The sequence below is a fragment of the Cinclus cinclus genome, chromosome 8 (assembly GCF_963662255.1).
Source record: "Cinclus cinclus chromosome 8, bCinCin1.1, whole genome shotgun sequence".
NCBI lineage: Eukaryota > Metazoa > Chordata > Aves > Passeriformes > Cinclidae > Cinclus > Cinclus cinclus.
Window position 1 is genome coordinate 2,422,779 of NC_085053.1, and position 24,706 is coordinate 2,447,484.

General features: G+C 54.5%; 1 protein-coding gene across 1 annotated transcript; it reads left to right on the forward strand.

The window, feature by feature from the left end:
- Window positions 1-524: 524 nt before the first annotated feature.
- On the forward strand, window positions 525-19,955 carry UCK2 (uridine-cytidine kinase 2). Its single transcript, XM_062497524.1, has 7 exons — window positions 525-623; window positions 10,329-10,488; window positions 11,467-11,563; window positions 12,378-12,520; window positions 16,653-16,750; window positions 18,649-18,697; window positions 19,568-19,955. The coding sequence occupies exons 1-7, from the start codon at window positions 525-527 to the stop codon at window positions 19,705-19,707; spliced, it is 786 nt and encodes a 261-aa protein (XP_062353508.1). The 3' UTR covers window positions 19,708-19,955.
- Window positions 19,956-24,706: the final 4,751 nt, after the last annotated feature.

Genomic DNA, 24,706 nt, shown 5'->3' on the forward strand with positions numbered 1-24,706 from the left:
CCCTCCATGTCTTTCTCGTCGTGAAGGGCCCAAAACTGAATCTAGTTTTCAAAGCCCAGCCTCACCAGTGCCCAGCACACAGGGCACAGTCACTGCCCTAGTCCTGCTGGCCACACTGTGGCAGATCCAAGCCAGGATGCCCTTGGCCTCCAGCGTGGGAGACAAACAACGGGTGTTCTGCCGGCGGCCACCGTGGTGCGGTCCCAGCGCTGTCTGGGATGAAGCGGAGCGGGCAGAGAGGCGAAGGGAGCCGGTGCGGGGTCCGGCGGCCGGCGCGGCCGCAGCGCCTTTGTCCGCGGGCGGGAGGGAGGGAGGGAGGGCGCAGCGCGGTGCGGGCCCATGTGGCCGCAGTGCCGCCCGCCGGCGGGCTGGGCCGGAGCATGTGCAGCTGCGGCAGCACCTGGCAAGGAGCCGCAGCGCCGGGGATGTGAACCAGGCGGGGAGGAAGGCCCTTGACTCATCAGATAAATCCGGCCCCGCACGGCGAGCGAAGGCGGAGGAGGCGCGGCGACGAGCCGGGGAGGATGGCGGGGGACAGCGAGCAGCGGCTGGAGGAGCAGGGGCAGCCCAGCGGCGGAGAGCCCTTCCTCATCGGGGTCAGCGGCGGCACGGCCAGCGGCAAGGTGCGGGGTCCGGCGGTGAGCCCCGCCGGGGCCGGGGCAGCTCCGTGCGGCGGTCCAGGCCCCCCAGACCGGGCGCGGCGGCCACATGGCAGCGCGGCGGGTCCGAGCGGCCGCCCCGCCACGTGCGCTGCTCCGCGGCCGGGCCGCGGGCTCGGGCCGAGCGCTGGGGGTGCGGATGGAGCCAAAGCCGGGGATGGGGATGGAGCCGCAGCCGCGCGGGTGCCCGGGGATGGATGATCCGGCGGAGGGTAGCGCGGCCACCGAGGCCTCTGCCCGGGAGGCGGATGGAGGAGCCCCGCGGACACGTGGAGGGGCTGCGGGGTGGGTGCGGGATTTACTCGCTCCTTCTCTCGGGCCGGGACCTTGTGTCCCTCTGTGCCACCGGGGAGAGGGGGGCTGCGCGGAGCAAGGGTGTCCCCAGCTCGGCCGGGGTAGAGGCGGCATCTCCACTCTAGAATCTTTCCTGTGGCTGTGGTCAGCGCTTCTCCCGTCTCCCTTCACCTGCGCTGACCCCCGGGGCTGCCCGCCCTGCAGAACACCTCGGGGGGTGGGGGGGGGGCGATGCAGTTTTTCAATTTCCCTCGCCCCCAATGATGTTGGTCGTGCATGGGGGGTGCCCTTCTCTGCCCAACTTAAGGGTAGCAGGAGCAGGAATTCTGCAGCAAATGCTGACTCACAGCGGCAGAACGACCTCCTGGCTGCTGTGCCGGGAGGGGCTGGCCCTTGGCAGCGTCAGGTGGGAACGGAGCGGGGCGAGGGCTGCGGGGACCGGGCAGCCGCCCGCCGGGGTAATGCGGGTGTTCCCGGCAGGCTGCTACACCCAAACTGCAGCGCAGGGCTGCCTTACGGCTCCTCAGCCTTTTATTCTCGTTGTTTCCTACAGTGTGTCCGTCTGAATTCGTTTAACCTCGCTAGGTCACTTTCTTTCTTAATAGGAAAAGAAAATTGCCTTTTTTTTTTTTCTCCTCTATCTTTAAGAGCAGTAAAAGCAGCTCCGCAGCTCATCAGCGCTGGCATGCAGGGCAGCACATTCTTACCTGTATTTTGGAAAGGATGAATAGGTTTGAAAGCAGCTATACCTGTGAAATATTTCTTGCTGAGAAAACTGAATGTGGGCTGGGCATGGGGAAGGATGAGCCTTAGATCTCCGGGTTGACCTGTGTTTAGAGGGAGATCCCTCCTTCTCTTGAAGGATGGCATAACCCAACTGCTGTACCTCAGCCTGGTGTTCTAAGCATGTGTCTCTGAGTACCCTATTGATTCTTGGACTGCTGTTGCTGCTGCAAGGGGGAAAAATCCAGCTGTAACAGGGGAGGGATGGTGAGAGAGGATGCAATCTCCTCCGGTGGGAACCAAAGCTGGATTGTTCTTGCAATACAGCTCCTGGTGACTCAAACACGCTGGGTTTGTCTGTTCTCTGATGCGTGGGTCTGCTTCTCTGTAGTTGTCCCAATAACATCGTGTCTGGCGCTGCTGAACTGTTATGTCTCTGAACAGTGTGTCTCAGGCCCACAAGGTAAAAGCAGTGATTACAGTACAATGCACCACAGTGGTGCTCAACTTCAAAGTGAATATGCTCAAGAGCAGTAGGCTGCCTTAGGAAAGAAATAGGGAAATGGTCCTTTCTAGCAAGGGAGATGTACTAACTTTTCCTGTCTCTCAGCTTTGATTTCACCCCCCTCCAGTGACTGCTGAAAACCTCTGTGCCGTGTTGCCCATTGAAGGGAATCCAGCAGATCACTACAAAGTTGGTGGGAAAAGGCTGCAAGAAATATGCTGGCAAAAAACCCCAAGTAACAGGAAAGAAGGACCTGGGGCTTGCACCCACGGCCCCTCAGATTCACATTTGGTGCAGCTGCAAGGCAGGGATGTGGGGGGCCGTCCCTCACCTGTGTGCCTCACCTGATGGGTGACAGTGCCTGGCAGTGCTGGATGCCGCAGTGGGGCTGATGTGGTTTGCTTAGGTAAGGGTTTGCCTGTAGCTGAAATCCAACCCAGGGGCTACCTTGCAGATGTGCTGGCTGTGGGTGAAAAGTGAGTGCTAGCAGGAAGGTGAAGCAGGCACCTTTCCCACTGGGAAAGTGACAAATCTGTCTGACTCGCCTTGACACCAATTGGGGGTTGTTGTCACAACACACCCCTTTGGCAGCACACCAGCCCAAAGATAAGAGGGAATTTGCCTTCCAAGGCCCCCCACAGCTCCTCCCACTGCTGCTTTTGGGTCTGACATGGGGATAATAGGCTCCAGAGTCACCTCCATCCATCCTGGTATAGCAGCGTGGTCAGGCTGTGGAAGGATGGAATTGTGTTCTGTAGCTTGCCACAACTTGTGTGGTGTGGTGCCCTGGGGAAGCTGGTGTTGGAAGTGTCTGGCCTTCCCAAAGAGCTGGGGATTGTTTGGCTGGTGTTCCTCAAGTCTGTGAGAACTCAAGTTCAAAGGCTGAGTGCTCTTCCCTAGTGAGCAAAAGAGGCTTGAGCAACTTTGGCCACTCCAACAGGGGTAGAACCCTGAGTGCTTTCCTGGTTTTTGGCTCTGGAAAGAAAGCTGGACTGTGTTGGGAGCAAGACTGGGGAGCCGCAGAGGTCCTGGGCAGTCAGGGATGCCACAGCCTCTGTGAGGGCAGTGCAGACTGCACAGTGGCTATTTTGAGTCAGCTCAGCTGGGACAGGCTCTGCACAAAAAAAAGAGGTGTCCCCTGAAATCCAGGCACTGTGCAGTCTGGACAAAGTGGGCTGTGGTTTCCTGGGGTGGAGATGACTTGGCATTAAGACCCCCATACTGTGTCAAGCCTTAGAGAACTGCAACTGCCTCATCCCTCAGAATGATTCCCAAGGCTGGTTGTCGCATTTTCTTTCACCCTGTCTGTTCTTAAGTGTTCTGCTAGAGCTCTCGTTTCCTTCTTGCACCCATGGCCTTTGTGCTCACAGCTTCTTCCCTTGCTCCTGTGAGACATTCCTGACTACCAAGGACTCTGCAGTGTACAAGGCAGGCAGCCAGGCTGCAGGCGGGAGGAAAGTTCAGCAAACTGCCTGCTGGGATGAGCTGGGAACTGTTGGGATACCTCCTTAAGCTCTTTGTGTGTCCTCACTTCAGCTTAGCTGCTGGGACCTTGCAGCTCTGCCAGCACTGCTTGGAGCAGCTTGCTCCCAGCAGCAGCGGTGGCATCTGGTGCTGGGGTGGCTGCAGGGATGGGGAGGGCTCTTTGAGCTTGGGCTGAAGCATTAATTTTTGTCCCCACGCAAAATGAAGTGCTGATTGCTGCCTTCCAACTGGAGCTTGTAAGAAAAGACAGATTTGTAAGGGGCTGATAGCTTTGTTTGGCTGCTGATCGCTCAGATTATAGTGAGGGCTGAGTATGGGTGCCACTGCGGCCCTGTAGTTACATCATTTGGGTCTTGAGTTAGCTCATCAAGTTCCCAATGTCTGTTTGGACATGCAGCCTCAGAGTTTCCAGCCTGCAGAGCACCGAGATTGCAGCCTGTGTTCAGCCAGGTGTGCTCTTCATTTGTTCCACTAGGCACTTGGAGCACTGGGAAGGCTGGCTGAGGCTGGAAGAGTGAGCCAGCCGGAAAGCTGGAATTGCCCAGCCAGGGTGGGACAGCCAGTGTTGGCCCCCTAGGAAGGAGTGGCAGTTCCATCTCTGCATGGAACCTCTTTTTGTGACAGAGCTCAGTCCTGTACCACAGCGAGGGCTGAGGTCCCCCACAGCAGCCCGGGGGTCACTGCCACAATGTCACCACCCGGATGGCTGGCAGGGAAGCCTAGGGGAGATCCGGGAATGACTCCCCCATGGGAGGGGGACTAACAGGAATTGCAGCAGTCCTGTGCCAGTTCAGCACCATTTCCTGGTGACGTTGGTTAGTGGCTGGCAGGAGCCCTGCATCACAAGGTCTGACTAGTTAAACACTGGTGTCAACGTGTGCTAGAGACTCATCAAACTTTCTAGTAGAACGTTGTTCTGTGCCAGCCCTGATCGGACTGATCCACAGGACGTTTTGATGGGTCAGCCCTTTCCTGTTACTGATGGAATATGTGCTCATTATGGAGCCTGCTTACCATAGTCCCATGGGCTCAGCCAGCTCTGGGCTATGAAGTTTGCAGCAGGGGCTCGAGAAAAATATCCTGTGCCTAAAACCAGAGGATTGGGAGGGATTGTGTTAGAGGGCTTGTTTTCCTCCCTGCATGTAATCTATGTTTAGAGCCTCTGTGTGTGCCTGTTTATGCTCCAGCCCAGGATTGCTGATCACATGCACGGTGTCCCAGGGCGAGTGAATAGAAGCCTGGCTATCCCACTCCTGCTCTGGCTGGCCTGTGGCTCACAAAGGGAAAGGCAGGATGGTGAACCTGCCTGGGAATGCTCTGGGTGGAGGCTCAGGCTTTTTGGTTCAAGAATAGTGAGTTTCCAGTGCTAGTGTTGCCACATGTGTGTGCTCCCATTAGGACTGGAAAGGATGGTGTGGGTCACGAACTGGCTGTCTGCAGTCACAGGCATTTGATAGATGCTCTGGGACCCTTCCCAGTTTGCTGTCTGTTCTGTGTGTCATCCCAGTCCAAGCACTTCCTGGTACTTTATAATTACCATAACTTTCAGGAAGAGACCAACATCTGTAACTTGTGTGCTGCTGGAGATAAGGGCAGCATGCTATAGAGGACAGCAGAGAAATTAAGCAAATAATTACAGTGGTTCCTTGGGTTTGATCTGAGGGAAAATTCTGTCAGAGCACAAAACGGGAGACTGATTTATCCACAAAGGTGTGATGAGGACACCCTAACCAGGCTGCTGCAGATTCAGGGCCATCGCTAGCTCCTGCCAAGCCAGCTCACAATCAGATCCTAGAGAAAGGGCGTTATGGCAGTGGTGTCCCTGGAGATAACCTCTGAGCTCCTCTCCCTGGTGGGATGTGACTGCTGCAGTCTGCCCTTGCTCCTGGTTGTGCTGTGGGCCAAGGGCATTGCTCTCTTGGGGAGGACTGTCCTCATGAGCAGCAGCTTGGCTCAGGGTGAGCAGCCTGCAGTGCTGGTAGGAGACTGTGCCACTCTTTCCACGCTTTTGGCACAACCCTTTTCCTGCTTCTGAGGGATCTGGCAGCTTCAGTGTTTCTTTAGGGCTGGAATCACTTGATCTGGCTAAGTCAATTGCAGGGTGTCTCATCTAGAGTCTCTGAGAAGAGGGGAGGTCCTCCCTGCAGCTGGAATGGGAACTCAAACATCTCCCTGTGATGTTGGATTCCTTGGGAATGAACAGACTGCTTTTAGCACATGGGTTTTAGCATATCTACCTGCACAAGGTTTAGGAGTTCCTGCTAGCCCAGGAAAGGCCTTGCCCTCCTGGGGCTGGAGGCATCAGCTGTTTCCTGGCCCCTTCTCGTGGTGGTTCCTGGTGGGTGACTGTGGCACTGTCCATCACCTTTCTCCTTAATACCTATTGGAAGTTGTAATTCACTGTCTGAATTGTAAGTCATAATTCACTGATCAGAGCTACCCAAGAGGGATTGCGGGATAATCTGCATAATAATGTCAGGGAATTAGTCAACTCCTGAAGAATATCTGAGCAGCTGGCTATAGGCCACGAGTGAATGTGAATTAAATATGTAATTAATATATTCCAAATAAATGTCGGGGGTAGGCCTCCAAATAGTCATCTGTTGAGTTTCTTCCCCTGTGTACCACCTCTTTCACTTTGGGAAAATAAGTTGGGTTTCTTCCCCAGGTGCCCTCTGCATCTTCCCTTCCCAGCAGAATAAAGCTGTACTTCTTCCTTGAACACTGGCTGTTTGTGTGCTTTGTTCAGGGGAGGAGTCCTGCAAGGGGAGCTGCAGCTGCTTCTGCTCAGGAATAACCTCTTGGAGCTTTGCTGTGCTGATACTTTCCTCTCCACGGGCTGTGAGGTGTGGGTTGGTTTGCACAGCTTTCCCAGAGAGCAGCTCGAGCACAAAGCCTGGGGGAGTGCAGCTCCAGGGGTTTTCTCCAACCTGGAGCCGAGTTCCCCTCGCTGCAGTGTGTGGGAAGTCATGGCAGGAGCCAGGGTCCCTCCCTGCCCACTTGCTTGGAAAGTCCTGCTTCAGTTCTGTGTGGCTACCATGGGAAAGGTCTGCATGGCAACCACGGAGGCTCAGAGGCTGCTGTGTCCTGGCTATATTTAGTTTTAACCAAGTTCTGGAGGAGGGGAAGAGTTTTGCTTGAGAAAGCATCCTGTTGCTGGGAGTTTGCTGCAGCTGAATCACCAGCAGTGTTCACTTTGGCTTGTGCAAGGTGTGCCAGGATGAGGTGGATATGGAGAAGGGACTGAACAGAGACAAGGAGCTCTGGCATAGCTCTCCCGTTCCTGCATATGAGTTGTGTCATGTAAGGCATAGCTAGTGATGGGCTTCAAATCCTCTAGCTTGTGTACTGGGATCCCATCCCCTTTCTCAAGTCGTCCTCTGGGCTTCTTGGAAAAGAAGCAATTGTCTTCTTCCCTGGGAGAAGCCGTTTGGAATTGGCAAAAGAAGGAATCTAAGTGCAGGCTGCCTCTTCAAGTGGGTGCTAAGTGCATGTTGTCAGTATGTGTCCCCTGCATCCAGACTGGTGCACACTGGCACAGTACTGTGGAGTCATGCTCTGTTCTTGCTCTTACTGGGCATATGTGGGTCTGGCTGTGCTGATTTCCAGTTAATGATGGATCTTTTCAGTCACCCATGTATGCCGTGCTGCCTTGGGAGAAAAGGGAGCAGGGAATATGTCATTTATTTGGAGGGACGCTTCCTGAGGCTGGGAGTTTCTGTTCCTGTTGTGTAGGGGAGTTTCCAAGCTGTATGTTTCTGGTTTTTCTTCCTCCTTAACAGTGGATGTTTATCAGCCAAGGGGAAAAACTGCAGGTCCAGCTGTAGGAGCTGATCAGATTGGCATCAGAGACTGCCCCTCGTGAGACACTGTTGTTCTTATCACAAATGATAATGTGAAAAGGAAAAAACTTCTCTTGGACCTTGCTGAAGTTCACTGCCCTACTAAGGCAAGCTGAACACAGCCCTGGAATGGACTAAGGCAAGCTGAACGTGTCTTGTCTCCCACTGTCCCTATGTCCTGCTGCACTTAATACAGGTGTCAGACAGCTCCTGGCCCACACCTGAAGGACCAAGGTGACAAGTATGCCTCTTCCCAGAGCCAGGAGGTGACATCTCTGCTCACCCAGGCAGTATGGGGTGCTGAAACTGAGCATCTCTCAGTCCTGAGAGCAGGGTGTCCTCGTGGTTGTCTTTCTCCACCGCTTCTGCCAGCTCTGCAGAGCCCACCAGGGAAAAGGGAAAGGTCCACTGTGTCTGTCAGGTTGCTTTTTCTGAGAGGCATCATCTTCCCCAAATGGCAAATGCAACTGGGATACAATCTGTTCCTCATCTGGAAACCTGGAGGGAGGATGTGTTCCTGTCTCCAGCTGCTTTGGGGTACTTTCTCCTTGGGCTTTACTCACCATCAGGTGTCTCAAATTATGAGATATGGAGCTAGAGAGTGATTTTCAGAGCTGGTGGAGGCTCTTCTCCACCTTCCAGAATCCATAGACCAGAGATTAGTGTGCATAAGGCCGATGGAAGACTGGCACCAGTCTGATGCTCTCAAATCATTTTATAGCCAATACACATGCTGAGGTCCAAGGGAAGAGAGTGAATGCAAATCCATGTGTTGCTTTCACTGATTCGAAGGAAAGAAGTTCTTTCTGCTCCCTCCCCTGGGCTGGCAAAAGCAGTTTCTGGTGCAGATCCACGTGGAACCTGGGGAATCTGTCTGGATGGCTGTGTTGAAAGGTGGTTTATTCCTAGTGGCAAAGGGCCTGGGAAGTTCGTTTTCCTCAGCAGCTGTAGCCAAGGCTGAGCCCTGCTGCACAGGCAAACAGTGGTGTCTGGGGGAGTGAGTGGGCGGGGAAAGTGGAAGAGAGGCACTGAGCATACCCTGGTTTTGCAAAACCTATGGGGTACAGCTGGATAAGCAGTAGGGCTGAGGCAGGCCAGAGAAGGATTTGGGGACTGGGAAAACAGAGGAAAGGAAGAGCAGGCTCTGGCTTTGACTGCGTGTGCAGAAGGGCAGGTGACTGGCACAGAGTTTCAGGGCTTTGTTCTGGGTGGGAGCAGCTTGCTGCAGGGCAGGGCTGCCAGCGTGACTTGGGAAGCATGACCTGTCCACTGGGAAAGGCAGGAGAAGAAGGTAGAATGCTCGGGAGACCCCATCCCTGACCCAAAACCCGAACTGGTACCCAGGGCTGCCCAGACTGCTGTGGGTCAGCTGGAGCCGGTTCTCTCCACAGCAGAGCCGTGTGCGAGCCTCCCCAGCCAGGCTGGGCATGACTCACAGCCCGGTGGTCACAGCCAAGTCAGGTCAGCCTGGCCTGGAGGGAAGAGACGGTCTCTGGAGAGGGGAGTGCTGTCAAATCTTCCAGCTTCTCAGGCAAGCAGTCTTGCCCTCTGCCTGTTGGCGTGACCTCCTCTGGCAGGCATGTGTTCCCTGCCTTGTTCCCACTCACCAGTGCTGTCTTGAGCTCTGCAGCTGGAGGTTGCCGGCCAGGTATGGCTGAGCCAGCTGGGAGGTGGGAGCATGGAAAGAGCCACTGGCAGGCTGGGGTAGGCAGGTTTGGGCAAGCATGCTGCTCTTTGCAAGGCACAGGGCTCAGCAGAGCAGGGCCAGGAGCAGCTTAGCTGGGCATCTGCAGCCTGTGTGATTCCCTGAGTCAGAGCAGCTCCCTTTGGCACCGGGAACAGCTGCTTTGCCCCAGGCAGTGGATGCCATGGGGCAGGAGCAGAGCTGCTCCCCAGCCAGCCTGGCCTTGGCTCTCACTGGCTGGGGCAGTGCTGGCTGCCAGGCAGCGATGCAGTCACCACCCGTGCATTGCACGGCAGCCAAGGACTCCCATGACTAAGGAGAAGGGACTGCAGCAGGCTTTGGGATTTGTGCAGGGAGCGCGGTCCCCCAAGCTGCGCTCTGGGTCGTGTCGCAGTGGTGGCCACGCAGCCGGTGCCTGCCGTGGTGCCAGCAGAGCTGGTGCCAGCCACCCTCTCCCAGCCTGCTCCGTGTGGAGTGCCAGGTGCCCGCTCCCTGTGCCAGCAGCACTCGGCAGCGGGGCCACGTGGCTCCTCAGCCGCTGACTCTGCAGTGCCCTGAGCCTCGCTGTGCCAACAGGCACCAGGATATGCTGGCTCCTCCCAGCCCTGGCAGCTGTGGCAGGGTTCCCTGGTGAAGTCCCACAGCTCTCTTCCTTGTGTCTTCCCATCCTGGGCTTTGTTTGCTCTCCCTCTGAGGACTGCCTGGGGCTGTGATGGGGTTTCTGCACTGGAGCAGAGCTGGGGGAGCCAAGACTGCTTTCTCAGGGAGGAGGCTCAGCCCTAGTGCCCACAGGGAGCTGCCTGGCCGGCTGGATTGCCTGGGGCCCCTGGGCATGTGGCTGAACCCAGGTAGGTGCCAACTGTTTTTCTGCAGCCACTTGTGCCCAGAATAGGAACTGTGGGCAGGCTGTAGGGGCGGGGTAAAGGGTGGCAGGCAGCAAACTTGGTGCTGCTGTCACACTAAAGAGTACCATGGTGATGCCTCTGGAGCACTTTTCCCTCAGTGGCTTTGGGAAAACCACAGACTCTTGGCTGGAGATGCAGCAAGCAGGTAGGGATGTTACCTTGGGACATCCTCCCTGTGCCACTTAGGTGTTACGTGCTGCTGATGTGCTTCCTTTGCTATTCCTTTCCCAGTCATCAGTGTGCTCCAAGATTGTCCAGCTGCTGGGCCAGAACGAGGTGGATTATCGCCAGAAGCAGGTGGTGATCGTGAGCCAAGACAGCTTCTACCGGGTCCTCACCTCAGAGCAGAAATCCAAGGCACTCAAAGGCCAGTTCAATTTTGACCACCCAGGTGAATGGAGAATGGTGAATGGGCTGGAGTGGGACCCCCAGTTGCAGCAGCAAAGAGCCTGCATGGACACTGAGGCTCTGAATCCTCCTGGGACAGGAGCGGGTGGCTTAGTTAAGCTCTTGTGGAGCTGGTTGCATTGCTGGCAGGGTGGCTGGGATCACCCCATCTCTCTTGGTGGAATTTTTGGGATGAGAATGTGGGTTTATAACCTGCTCTAACTCCTTAAGACCCTCCTCTTCCTGCAAAAACATCCCCAAGTTTGAACAAGGTTTTCATAGAATCATTGAATAGCTTGGTTTAGAAGGGACCTTAAGGGTCATATTGTTCCAATACCCTTCACCTAGAGCAGGCTGCAAAGGAACAGATTAGTTTTTGGTGCAGCCGAGTCAAGCCCAGAGATATCTGGCCTGGCAGAGTCCGTGAAGCCAGCAGCTCCATGTCCCTCATTCAAGGAAGGAACCAGCTGTGCAGCTGCTCTGCCAACCCTTCCACCAAGGCCCTGCCCCATAACTACAACAGGCGCTCTTTGAACCATCTCTGGGCTCGCTGGGGAAATTCCAGAGCTGCTGTCCCTTCGTCCCCACGAGGACAATGGCCAGAGGCAGCGAGCACTGAGCAAACAGAGCCCTGTCTGTCTGGCAGCTCGCTGCTGGAAACACTGCTCCAGTCTCTCTCCAAGGGCCGGAGCCCTGGAGGAGATGCCTTCCTGTGCTTGGGCTGTCAGCACTGCTGTACAAGGACGGTATTGATCTCTGCAGGCCAAATCCCAGGCTGGTGCAGAGCCACAGAGCCCCGTGGCTCTGCCAGAGCTAGGCCCTGCCTCGTCCCTGGGGAGGTGCAGGGCTTTCCTCCCAAGTCTGTGAGTTTGTGTCTGTCCCTGGTGCGTGGTGCCAACAACTCTGGCTTGGGCGAAGCTCAGCATCTGGTGGGTGGGAGAGGTTGCAAAGCTGCCTTGGGTAATGTTTCCTCTCTCCTCAGATGCCTTTGACAACGAGCTGATCGTGAAAACGCTTAAAGAGATCACAGAAGGGAAGACGGTCCAGATTCCTGTCTATGACTTTGTCTCCCACTCCAGGTCTAACAGCTGCTCCTGCCTTGCTGTGCCTCTGCTAACTTCCTGTGGTGCTGCACGCTGCCCTGCCCTCCCAGACTCCTGCCCTCTGTTTGTGTGCCTAACCTGACAGCACAGAGTTTCCATCCTAACTCCTCCAGCCCCGGGTTAGAGCATCCTAGGCAGATACAGGCACAGGCTGAGGGTTTGGAAAGCTGTGTAGCCACCTAGAAACATCCAGGCATCAGTGCTGGGGGGTTATGACCTCCCTTCTCTTCCCCCATCCACGCCTCCTCTCCCCAGAAACTCGGTGTTTGCAGCTTTAACAAGTACTCAAACACCCTGGCAGTGCCAGGAAGGGAGGAGGACAGCAGTTCTTGCTCCGGTAACACTCCCCTTGCATGCCTTCAGCTTGTTTTGGCATGCCCGTGTTGGTTGTGGATGGCGTGGCTCTGCTCAGTTTCCTGCAAAAGCACGGGGAAGTGCTGCCTGCACCCCAGGGAAGCAGAGCTGGCTGTTCAGGTTCCCATGCACAGGCTTTCCTGGGCTTTCTGGCTTGGCACATAACCCTTGTGAGCAGCAGCTGGCCGAGGTAGGGGGAGAAGGGCTAGCGTGCTTCCTGCTTTGCTGTTTGTCCTTCCAGGAAGCGTACGTATGCCTTGGATTCCCTCCACGGCGGTGGGGTAGGTCTGCCCTCTCCTCGGTCGCCCCCCTGGTGCAGCAGTGGTGTCCCAGGGTTGGAGCAGTGCTTAGGAGCACCGCTGTTTCCCCCCCACCTCTCTTTTTGTTCGCCACCCTCCCCCAGACAGCAGGTTTTGACTGTGCTTGCCCCTGCCAGGAAAGAGGAGACGGTGACCGTGTACCCTGCCGACGTGGTGCTCTTCGAAGGCATCCTGGCCTTCTACAGCCAGGAGGTGCGGGACCTGTTCCGCATGAAGCTCTTTGTGGACACGGACGCAGACACCCGGCTGTCCCGCAGAGGTGAGACAGGGACAGAAGTCCCCTCTGACTGATCTGGGCAGCTGGTCACGGAGGCAGGTGACAGTGACCGGAGTTGGCACAAAGCTGCAAAGAGCTGGGGAGCTTTTTCTCTGCAGTGCAGAGTGTCACTAGGGCAGCTTGTGGCAGCGGGAGAGCACCTTGCTCTGTGTTTCTTGGGATCCAGCGGGATTTTTGCTGCCTTGGCTGGGATTACTCCTTTGATGACTGCTGAGTGTGCAGTGTCCTCGCGTGGCCCCGTGGTACCAGCCCGGTGCCAGCAGCTGAGCAGCAGCTGCTGCCAGTCAGCAGATGCCAGCAGGGAAGGGTGCAGTGGGCAAGGCAGAGCATCTGGGCAGTTCAGTCAGAAGGCAGTGCCTGATAGATCCACCCAGGACTTGGGCTGTGCGTGTGCTCCGAGGATGGCATTTGGGTCGTGGGTGGTGCAGACGGGGAGTCCGGTTGTACATCTGTGGTACCCGGTGTGGAGTCTTTGTGTGGTACCTGGCACTGGGGTGATGGTTTGGGGGCAAGGAGTCCTAGAAACCAGTGTCCCTCTCCAGGACTCCCCACGTCCTGCTGGCTTGGCTGTGGGAGGGGTCATGGGAGGGACACCCACACTGCAGAGCCTGCATGACTCGAGGTGTCCTTCATTTCTAAGGAGCCTTGAGGGGTGGGGTCACTGATGCAGAGCCTCCTGGGTGACTAAAAAACCGTTTGGAGACTCTTGGGGCATAATTCACTTCTGTTTGAACTATTCCTCCCCCTGCCTGGTTCTGACAGGCTCCACAGGGTGCCTGGGGATGCAGAAGATGACTCAGAGGAGCAGTCCCTTCCAGAGCACTGTGCTGTGACGAGGGAAGCGTGTTCTCAGTGCGTCAGTCTGGGACAGTTGTGTGCATGGATGGGACTGTTCCACTCTGCAGTGGAGCTGGTCTTGCCTGCCCTCCTGCTGTCACACATGCAGAGCCTCCTCAGCTGCTGGGATGTCATCAGCAGTGATTAACATCTCCTTTTTACAATCCCTCTTGACCCTGCCCACTGTTCTTGCATGACTCATCCAGGGAGGTGACAGCGCTGTCCTTGCAGGGAGATGCAGTAGCAGGTCACAGATAGGCACTTGCAGGATCCCAAAAGGTGAGCCCTAATCCCTTAAACTCTGCTGTGCAGGGGCTCAGGGCCATACCCAGCCTTGAAGTAGGACACTATTGTGGTGTGACCCCAGCCAGCAACTCAGCCCCACCGGCTCCCTGCTCAACCTCACCTGGTGAGAAAGGTTCAGAAGGGTAAGAGTGACAAAACTTCTGGGTTGAGACAAAGATAGTTTAATAAGTAAAGCAAAAGCCACAAGGCAAGCAAAATGAGGAATTTGTCACCACTTCCCGTGGGCAGGCAGGTGTTCAGCCATCCCCAGGAAAGCGGGGCTCCATTGTGAGTAACGGTTATGTGGGAAGATAAACACCATCACTTGGAATATCTCACCTTCCTCCTTCTTCCCCCAGCTTTATATCATCATGTATGTGGTGTGGAACATCCTTTGGGTTCAGATGGGGTCAGCTGTCCCAGCTGTGTCCCCTCCCCCCACCGGTGGGGTGGGGTGAGGAGCAGCAGAGACCTTGGATCTGTGTAAGCACTGCTCAGCAATAACAAAAACATCCCTGTGTTATCTACGCTGTTTTCAGCACAAATCCAAAACACAGCCCCACACCAGCCACTGTGAAGAAAATTAACTCTATCCCAACTAAAACCAACACATTTTCTACCCCTTATTCCAAACCACTGAAATCATGCTCAGGTTCCACACTATCCAGTCCATTCTCATTCCCCACCTTTGGTGTAACACACTTATGTCAATCCCCTATTTTGTGGATCACCCCTGTAACACATCTCTCTGTGTCCACTGAGTTAATTTAGTCCCTGACTTGGGCTCCATCTGTCCCAGTAGTCAGTCAGGACAGGAGGTGGTGGTGTGTAGTGTGGAGCTTTTGGGTCACTGCTGTGCTCACGCTGCTGCTTTTAAGGCTTCTACTTCTCCCGCCCACCATCAATCGCTTGCAAAAGGGCAGCTTTGCTGATGGTGCTGCTGTCTCCTGGTTACTGCAGCTCATTGTTCTCCTGGTGGGAATCTGGCCATTTCCCTGCCATCAGCAGTTGGTAGGACCACTGCAGCATCAAATCTATTTACTGTATGTCTGCCTGTCATTTCTGGGAAAGGAGAGTCTGTGTGAGAGGTGCCAAAGGTATAATCATGTCCCTGGAACGTAGCTGGAGGCAACTCATAGCAAAAGTAGGGATCTTGTGTTGTGATGTGGCCCTGAGTCATCTTTCTGTCCCAGAAGGGTTGCAGCGATTGGGTTTTCAGCTGGGCAGCAGCAGCAGATGATGTTCCTGGAAGTGCAGCTGACAGCTCAGTTAATCAGTAGTGCTGGGGTTCAGTATGTGCAGCTCACACCATCCCCATCTCAGCACCTCTCCCCAGAAATTGTGCTAGCAGAGTGCAAGGGGCAAGGTCTGCTAGGTACCTCAAACAGGGATCCATGGGGATCAGGGACCTAATTCTGGCTAAGCTCCCTCACTGCCCTGTCCTTGGCCAGTTTCCCTAAAAAGTAAACCAGGTCCAGTGTCACATGCATGTTTTGGGTCCAGTTTGATTTTGGAGCTGCTGGCTTCAAAGGGATGCTGACCTGTTGTTGTAGCCTGGATAGATGGGCCTCTGCAACCTGTCCTTGGGATATTTGCCTGCCCTGCCAGCAATCCCTCTCTGAGCAGTGTGTGTGGCCTTAGCCTGTGCTGTTGGGACCTGCTGCTTTGGGGCCAGGTACAAGACAGCAGGTGTTTGACTTGTGTTTGTGTGTGGGGTGATTATCCTGCTGCGGTGTGCTCTGGGAAGAGGCAGGAGAGCTTTGTCCTGTCAGGATCAGCCCCTGCACCCCAACAGATAAGGTGTGGGATCTGGGAAACAAAAGTGTTATATTTTCTCTGCCTGTTTTTCTGTATTGTTCAAACTGGGGCTCACTCCTGCTCTCTGGAGAAGCTGGCTGGATCAGCCTGGTTCCTGGAGCAGGCAGGGAGCTGGCACCCATCCTGCTGCCAGCCCTTTTTCCCCATCACTTCCCCCATGCAGGGCTGTGAAAGGCCACGCTGTGAAGCTGCTGGCCGAGGGCAAACAGAGCCACAGGGACAGTGCCAGAGCAGCAGTGTCCTGGCCCTGAGAGCACACAGGCAATGGCTGCCGAGCAGGTCACGCAGGCTGGCAGGGCAGTGCTGTGCCTTGGCTCTGCCTGGGATATGAGGGAAGGCTCATTCCAAACCCAGTGCCAGGCACTTGCATGCTGGGGAAAAGCCAGCAGCCCCCCAAGGACAGCCAAGAGCCGTCTGCTCGGCCACAGGGATGCTTTGGCTCTTCCTTGTGGATTGAATTCCTGCCGAACTGAACTGGGGCACTCGTCCACGCTGAAGTGGCTTCAGACTGGAGATGGCACTGGCCCAAACAGCTCATGCAAACAGGGTGAAAAGCCTGGGTGGCAGAACAAGCATGAGGCCAGTTTGCTCTCCTGCCTTCAGGCTTCCTCCTGAGCTGATCTGCCCAAGCACCTCCTCAGCCTCTGGTTCTCCTGCTTGGAGCCTGGCAGAGCTGTGCAGGTGGGGGAGTTTTATTCTCCTCACCTTTGCAGATCTGAGTTAGCCTGTGCCTTAATGTTTGCGTGTGTGGCTGAACCCCACTGGTTTTCTGTTCTTTGAGCACCTCTGCACCAGGATGAGTGAGAGAATGCCCACTCAGGCAGGACAGAGTGACAGGAGGGAGGCAAAGCCTGAGGCTGGGAGCACTCAGGACTGGGCTGGCACTGGTTACGGCTGGAATGTGCCTGCAGAGCTGAGAAAGGCGGAAGGCCAAGAAAAGCCCTTGGTCAGGTCAGCCAGCCCTTGGCTCCCAGGAAAACTTGGAAGCAGGTTAAAAGCATGGAGCTGGGCTGGGATGTGCTCAGACACATGGACAGCAGCGTCCAGGAACGGAGATATCAGGTACAAATACAAAATATATGGGTCACTGGCTGAAGGCTGTATGTACCGAAGGGAAAGGGGGTGGAGAGATTTGTGCCTCATCTCCTGACTGTGCCTAACCCCTTCCCCTCAGTGCTACGAGACATCAGCGAGCGAGGCAGGGACCTGGAGCAGATCTTATCTCAGTACATCACCTTCGTCAAGCCTGCCTTTGAGGAGTTCTGCTTGCCGGTGAGTCAGGGGAGTGATACCCGCGTGAGTGCTGGAACAGGAGCACCCAGAGCTCAGATCAGCCTCCTGGCCCTTGCTCCCTCTCTGCAGGCTCTGGCCAGGGCAGGGTGTGATGGGGACTGTTTATACAGCCACTGCCTTCCTGGTGACATCACCCTTCCCTTTGGGAAGGCAGCGTGGCCAGAGGAATCCCTCCCTGTGAAGGGCTCACAAACCACTGGGCAGCTCAGCCTGGGAGGGAAGATCCTTGGCTGTGTTTAGCTGGGGAATGGGAGGTTGCTGCCCTCAGGCAGTGTTAGCTGTGTCTGCCTCCTCTTTTGGGCTGTCCTGCCTGCCCTTTTCACCCTGCAGTGCTGCTGGCTTCATGCTTGGGAGAGCAGGGAAGCCTCTTGCTTCTGTGCCATGGGATGTGGCCTTGCAGGTTGCATTTCCTGACTGGTGAGTGGCCAGGGTGACAAGGCCTGCCTGGAGAAAGGAAGCTCCTTTGGGAGCTGATAGCAGAGGCAAGGCTCCCTGGCAGACAGGGACTGTGTGTGGGGTATTTACTGCAGAATTGCATGGAAATAGTATGTTTGCAGGATCAGCCATTTTACATCTTTCCTGGCTCTCATGAAGAGGAGCCTGTGCCTTGGTTCTCAAGGCTTCTCAAGCAGATGTGATAGTTATGGCAGTTATACGAGTTAGGGTTTTTTTGTGTGTGTGTGGTTTTTTGGGGCTTTTTTTTGGTTTTTTTCACTCTCAAGGAGGTGAGCCAGCAGAATCCTGAAACCTAGGAACTGCTGGCCAGCACCACAGTCAGGAATTAAACTGTGCCTCCCACCTTAGGAGCATCTCTATGCCTGTCTTTCTGGTCAACTCTGCCCCTTACCTTAAGAGGGACTGATTCTGTGCTACAAGGTCTTTTCCTGGCTCTTGCACAGCTCCCTTTTTTCAGTCTCACTTAGCTGTGGCTCTGGGGACCAATTCCAAAGCCCAGAAAAGCTTCTTCTGAGAGGCAGGTCCAGCTTGCAAGGCTCCTCTTCTTGCAAGTCCCCACCCCAGCAAGATAAATCCACAGTTTTTCAAAGCAGCAGATGCTGCATCAGGCTTATCTGATGAAGAGACTGTAGGAGAATGAAGTGTGAAACAAGAAGGGCACAAAACTGCCTTGTTTCTACCCACAGGTTTGCAATGGTCTGCTCCCACTTCCAACCTGGTGTTGGCTCGACTGCAGAGCAACTGCAGGCTCAGCACCCACTGTTGCTGTTAAATTTGACTCCTAAAGCAGCTCTGGGCCAAGTGGTCCAGTACGGAAACAGTCCAGCATATCCTGGTGACTTTTGATATGTCTGGAAGCACTTGGAGGTGTGAGGTGACATCCATCACCCCAGCTGGCCCGGTGGGGCTTGGCTGTCAGCTGTAAAATGACACAAACAGGGAGGAAACTGAGACTGGCACCTGAAGGGGAAACTAGGTCAGGACTGCTGTCCTGAATCACACCTTCTTTGCAAGTGATGTGGTAGAGAATTCTCCCCCCTTCCCAGGCAGATCTCGTGGCTGTGCCCAGGCATGCCAGCTCATGTCCTTGGAGCAAGTCTGGATTGGATTCAGGGGGAGTGATGTTCCCAAGAGCATCAGCAGCTGGAGTCGTGTGATTATGAGGCTTCTTAATTGCAGGTTTTGTTTAGGGTGCCTCTCACTGGCTTCTGTATGAGCTCATGAAAATGGAGTCAGGGTACAAAGCATGGCCCTTGAAACACAGCAGAACACAAATAAAAGCATCCAAAATATACTATCAGCAATGACATAGCTCCCAGTGGGTCTGGCTTGGGCAAGGAGCTGCCCCAGGGAGCAGGGACAATGCCCCAGCCTGCTGTCTCTCCACTTTCCCTGTAACACAGTGCTCTCTCTCCTCCCAGACCAAGAAATACGCTGATGTGATCATTCCCAGAGGAGCAGATAATGAAGGTAAGCACCCAGACCCTGCTGTTCTGCCCTAGCAGCCAGCTTTGGGCTATTGCTGTTGCAGTGGAGTTCGGTTGGAGGTAGCAGAACCTGCCACAGAGGGGACTCAGGCCACTGCTACCCGAGGGAGTGCTGTTACCACAGGTGTGCAAGATGAGTCTGTTCCCTTTGCTCCTGCTTGGAGCATTAGTGACTGGGAGTTTGTGTTCCTCTAATGCCTCCAGGCCAACTCTTGGTTCATCCCACTCAAAAGGCAATGTACAAATGGGTTAGCCAGGTGGAGACCATCAGCCTGACCATCCTCGCTTGAGGAGCAGAGGGATCAGGTCCCAGGGGGATAGGAGGGGATAGTGTTGCCTGGAAAGGCTGACCTGGAACAAAGACCAGACAGAGCAAAAGGAATACAAGAGGTATTTATTGAAAGGATGCACTTTGGGCAGTGCAAGAGCCTGGCTGGGGCTGCACCCAGATCAAATCCAAGATGGATTCTGGTCACGAGTTTTTACACTTTTATGAGTTTTGGTTCATCTACATATTGGGGTCAATTATCCAACCACAGCCCCAGGCTGTGAAGTCTCAGCCCCCTGGCTTGCTCCCTTTCCCTCGCAGTTCTTTCTGCATTTTGGGTACCAGTTGTCCTTGATCCTCTATCTAGAAAGGAATTGTTTTGTCCAACCACCCTGTGAAGAGACCTTACTAACACCTAATATAAACTTTCAGAGTTACACGCTAAGCAGCAGAGATTCTGAAAAATATAAAAGCTAAAACCCAAGGCATCAATAACAGTGGGAGGGACAGCAGGGGCACAGCCCTGCCTTGCCTCTGGTGGATTTGCAGCCCTCCTAACGCCGCCTCTCCCCCTTTTGCTCGCAGTGGCCATAAACCTGATAGTGCAGCACATCCAGGACATTCTTAACGGAGGACTCAGCAAACGCCAGAGCAACGGGTACCTGAATGGCTACACTCCCCCGCGCCAGCGGCAGCCCTCAGAGTCCAGCAGCCGGCCCCACTGACCCGGGCAGAGGCCACGGCCACCACGGCCCCTCTGTACATACTGTTCACTCGTTCCCCCCTTATCTATTTAAGAAACCAGACGGAGACGAATGCCTTTAATTTTGTATGTTCAAATTGCCGAATGAGAAGCAGCCGGTTGCTCGGGAGCCCGGACCACCCTCAGCTCCTGGCCTTGCTCAATAACTCCTCCAGCACGGAACCGGCTATAAATCTCTATAAATATAGAATTGCTCTATTTTTGTGTAAATGCAGAATAACGTAAAATTACTTGCCAGGCTCAGTGTTGCTGGGAGGGACTGGAACTGGGAGGTGTTGGTGTCAGGATCTTCACCTCAAAGGCGGTAAGGAAGGAAAAACTGTGGTGTCCATCCTGGGGAAGGGCAGTGGCAGCTTGAGTGTGGCCTGAGTGTTACACCTGGGCTGGGTTTGTCTCTTCCTACCATTGCTGTTCAGGTCCAAGCAGCCTAGTTTTGGCTGGCAGGTGCTGCACAATGCCTCTGGCAGCTGGGAGAATGATGCGGAGTATCTCCCCCTGACTCTGCAGCTCCAAGTCTCAGCCTTTCAACAGCATACCATTCTGTGCCTGACACCCCTTCCCACCACAGGTGTGGGGCTGCTGCCACATATTCCAGCGAGGCTCTGGAAGGTGGTGCTGGGTATGTGGCCATATAAACATGGCCTTTTTAGCAGTCTCAGTGCCTGGCTTGTGTGGGGGAAACACAGGGATACCTTCAGCCCCTCTGGAGCTCAGTGGCTGTGTCTGGTGGCACTGTTAGTTGACCCTGGCCTGACCTGCCTGGAGGTTGGCTTGCAGGTCAGAGGCATGTCTCATTCCTCACTCGGTTTTGCACTTTTATGGGGGATTTTGGGGTTTATGAGGTATGGTTAAGGGACAACCACCCTCTTCTAAAAGAATGGGGCAATGGCTGGTGAAAGGCAGCTGCTGAACTGCTGAAGGGCTCAGCAGTGTGTAGTGGTCCTTGGACTGCCTTGCATCCCTGTGTGGCATGTCCACAGGTCCCATCCTGGTAGTGTAAAACTGGCTGTCCAGCAATCCTCTGCTCCCTGTTTTTAGTATCCCGTGTCCCTTTCACTGTCCTGGGGAGGACACTGTCTCTGCAGTCTGTTGTCCCAGGGGCTGCCCAGGCAGTGCCCTCTCTTGCCCAGGGTGAGAGTTGGTCTCCCCTCACCACCCTGGTGGTGCTACAGCAGCCATGTCCAGAGGGGCCTGGTGGGGTGTGCTGCAGTTTTAGGGATGCCTGGAGAGACCCCTTGCAAGGTGGGGCAGGAGCTTGGTGGGATGGTAGCCAGCAAAGATCCTTTTGGCCAGTGCTGCTAAGACTGACTTGCCCTACCAAACCCCAAATTTCACAGGCATCCCACAAAGCTTGGAGCAGAGACCCTTAGCCTTGCTCCCTCATGGTTTTTTTGTCTTTCCAGAGAACTGGTTTTGCCCTGTGGTTAAGAGTTTAATGGACCATACTCCATTGCTTCCAGCCTGATGTGAGCTGGGACAAGCTTTGATCTTGGAGAGAACAAGAAAGGAAATACCTCCCCCCAGTGACTGCTGCTGGGGCAGGCTCATTCCTTCTTGCTCTGAGACGAGGCAGCCTTTTATCCCTCTCCCTGTCTGCCAACACTCCTCCAGGCACATCAGCTTTGCCATGACCAAGGGCTGGCACCGCCTGATTCTGTGTAGGTAAGAGGGACCAAAGCCCTGCAGAACTGGTGATACTTCTCAGGGCTCATGCAGAAGACAAGATAAAATACTGGCCTCCTCTCCCCAGTGAATAAAGACAGAATAAATGGCTGCTGGTGTTGTCTCCTGTTTGGTGCTGCATGGTACTGGTTGCAGTCCCAGGACAGAAGCAGACTTGGCCAACCTTGTCTTAGTTCTGCGAGTCTAAGCCAGACCTGGAGCAAAGCTGCTAGCACAGATCAGTGCTTTGGTGAAGAAGAAGGCAACAGCTCTGGCTTTTGGCTGGTCCCCCCCACTGTAAGGCCCAAAGACCTTGCCTGACAAGGCTTTTAAAATGGATGATGGTTGTTGATGTGTTCTGCATTAGATGCACAGGAGAAATACAAGATACTCTAGAGAGGTCAAAACAACCAAAAAGACCTTGCTGGCAAATTTAGAAAATCAAAGAACTTCAGCAAAAGGTTTACAGCACTTATTTAGAAGCATTAAATTAGCCCATTCAAATTTGCAAACTTTAAACCCATTCCATTTTAAATTATTAATGAATTCCAAGAAGAGGGAATTAGAGGAAAAAGGAAGCAAGAAAAAGATAGGGAAATGACACATGCAGGTACTCCCTCCTGGGCTCCAGAGGTGTTTCATCTGATGAAAACTCCAAGAGGAGATAGGGTCAAGACCTGTGCTCACTTCAAGTTCAGCTTTAGCTACTCCTTAGCCTTCCTGGGCCCTTGCCCCGGGTGGGTTTTCCAGTCATTTGGCCACTAGAGAGCTTGGTTAGGGCTCCCGGGGCAGGTGTGGAGCATTGCCTCTGGCATGCCAGGAATTAGCAGCCACTGCAGGGCTGGGATACAAACTAGGGATGGGGGATATGCAGAGCAGGGCATTACCTCACCAGGGCAAGGCCTGACCTGCCCCTTCCTCCACACACATGCACCCCAAAATGTCTCAAGACATCATTCTGTCACACTCACTCAGCAAGTCCTGGTGCATGTGTGGCTTGGGGTGCTGTTGTGAAACCACTCTGCTCTCAGAACAGCAGAGGTGGACAAGTTCAGCCCTTCCCAGTAAGTATCTTGAATAAATGACAGTCATCAAAAGACCTCACAGGCAGAGAGTGGCGTTAGCACCAGTGGGGTGTGACGCAAGGGGGGAGTGCTTTTAGCAAAGCTTGTGGCAAAGCACTTGATGGATGCAAAAAGGGGAAGTGAGGCTTAAATGATCTGATAACCCTCTGAAGAAACTGGCTTGGTGGGTGAGGGAAGAGCAGGGCACATTGTCTACCTTGGCTTGAGTTGAGGCATTTGATAGGATTTGTAGTGTCCTCATAGTGTTGATGGATAAACCCAGAGGTAGATGGAAAACTGGCTGGAAGACTGGTCCCAGAGTGTGGTGATCAGTGGTGTGAGGTCTGGTGGAAGACCAGTAACTTGTGTGACCAGCTCCAGCCCATCTGACATCTTCACTGAAGGTCTGCATGATGGAGAAATGGGCTGACGGAAACATTTTGATGTTCAGCAAAGGGAATTGCAAAGTGCCACACTTGGGGAGGAATGATCCCATGTGCCAGTACTTGCTGGGATGTTTGGAATGCACAGAGGTTGTGAGGGTCCTGGTTGTCCAGGAGGCAGACAGCAGAGGGCTAGTAGTATCCTGGGCTGCTTTAGGGGAAGTGTTGGGTTAGGGAGATCCTTCCCTTCTGCTCAGGTGAAGCCACACCTGAATGCTGTGTCCAGTTCTGGGCTCTCCAGTACAGGAACTACTGGTAAAAGTCCATGGAAGGGTTGTGAAGATGATGAAGAGATTGGAAGATCTGTCCTATGGGGAAAGATAAAGAGATGTGGGATTGTTCAGACTGGAGAAGGCTGAGGGGCAATCCTATTAATGTACAGAAATAGCAGGAGGGAGGGTGAAAAGACAGAGCCATTGGCTGGACATGGACACAACCTGAAAAAGAAGGGGTTCCCTCTGAACGTCAGGAAACATCTGCTGGGAGAGTAAGGGAGTGCTGGCACAGCTTGTTCAGAGGGTTTGTGGAGTCTCTTTCCTGGAGATATCAAAATTGCAGAAGTTCATGGGCAACTGGCTTGAGACAACCTCACCTGAGCATGGGCTTGGGCAAACTGAGCCGCTGGGAGCTTTCCAACCTCAGCCAGTCTGTAAATTTGAAACATTTCTCAGCTGGGAGAGGAGCTGGTGCAAGCTTTATCCTTTCTCCTGAGTTTGGCTCTAAGCCGTGTCCCTCCTCAAGGAGACTCCCAAACTCCTTCAGCCACTTTCCTCTGGTAGTGCTGGTGCTGGAGCTCTTGCAGGTAAAAGTGATGGAAAAGCCTGGTGGCCCCAAGCATCACCACGGTTTTGACCCTCATCTTATACAGCTGGGGACATGGGAAGGTGCACTTCGCCTGGCAGTCCATCCTCATGGAATGTGAAGCTGGTTGTCCCCATCCCTGGAAATGACAGGGCCAGGCCTTACCTGCACCCCACAAAGCTGTCCCTTCCTGTGTGACTGGTTTAGACTGCTCGCCCATCTCTGGTTTTCCCACACATTTCTCCAGATGCTGAGGGCAATATGAGCCAGGCCCAGCATGCCCATAGTTTTCCAGGCCCTGCAGAGCAGCCAGGACATGCCCACCTGGGCAAGGTACTCCCAAAGCTGGCCCAGAGGTAGAGAAGGTCAGAGCCCCATGCTCTCCATGACAAGGGGTGGGGTTTTTTGTGCCCCAGGAACCATGGCATCCTCCTGGAATGTGGCACCTGTGGAGTGCCTGCTCTGTCCCACCCCAGTTCTCCCATGTCTCCCAGAGCACACACACATTCTGGAAGCTCACAGACAGCAGCCTGGCTGACACCCCTGCCTTCTGTGTTGCCCCTTCCCTGGATGCCCTTCGTACCAAAAGGACACGTGCCACAGGAACAATATATTTTTTTGATACGAATCTTGCAAGAAGATTCCAAAAGTCACCTGCTCCTAGCAGGGATTTTGCTGAGTTTCACAGACATGTCTGATAGGTGGGCATGCTCTGACTGTCAGATTTAGGGAGACAGATTTCTGGCCTTTGGGATGCCTGTGGGCCCTGGGAACACCTTTGGGAAGGTGGCAGAGGGGACAGGCAAGAGGAAGAGGCATAGGCAGTGGAGGAGCCCCTACCACAGAAGCCTTTGGTGGGCTGAGGCACCGTGTGACTGGCTGTCATCCTGGAGGGAATTTGCTGTCTGGATGAAAACACTCCCGTTGGCATTGTTATCCAGCCACTTCCAAACATCTGCTCCTCTTCTAGGTGTGATCCCACAGCCTTGGA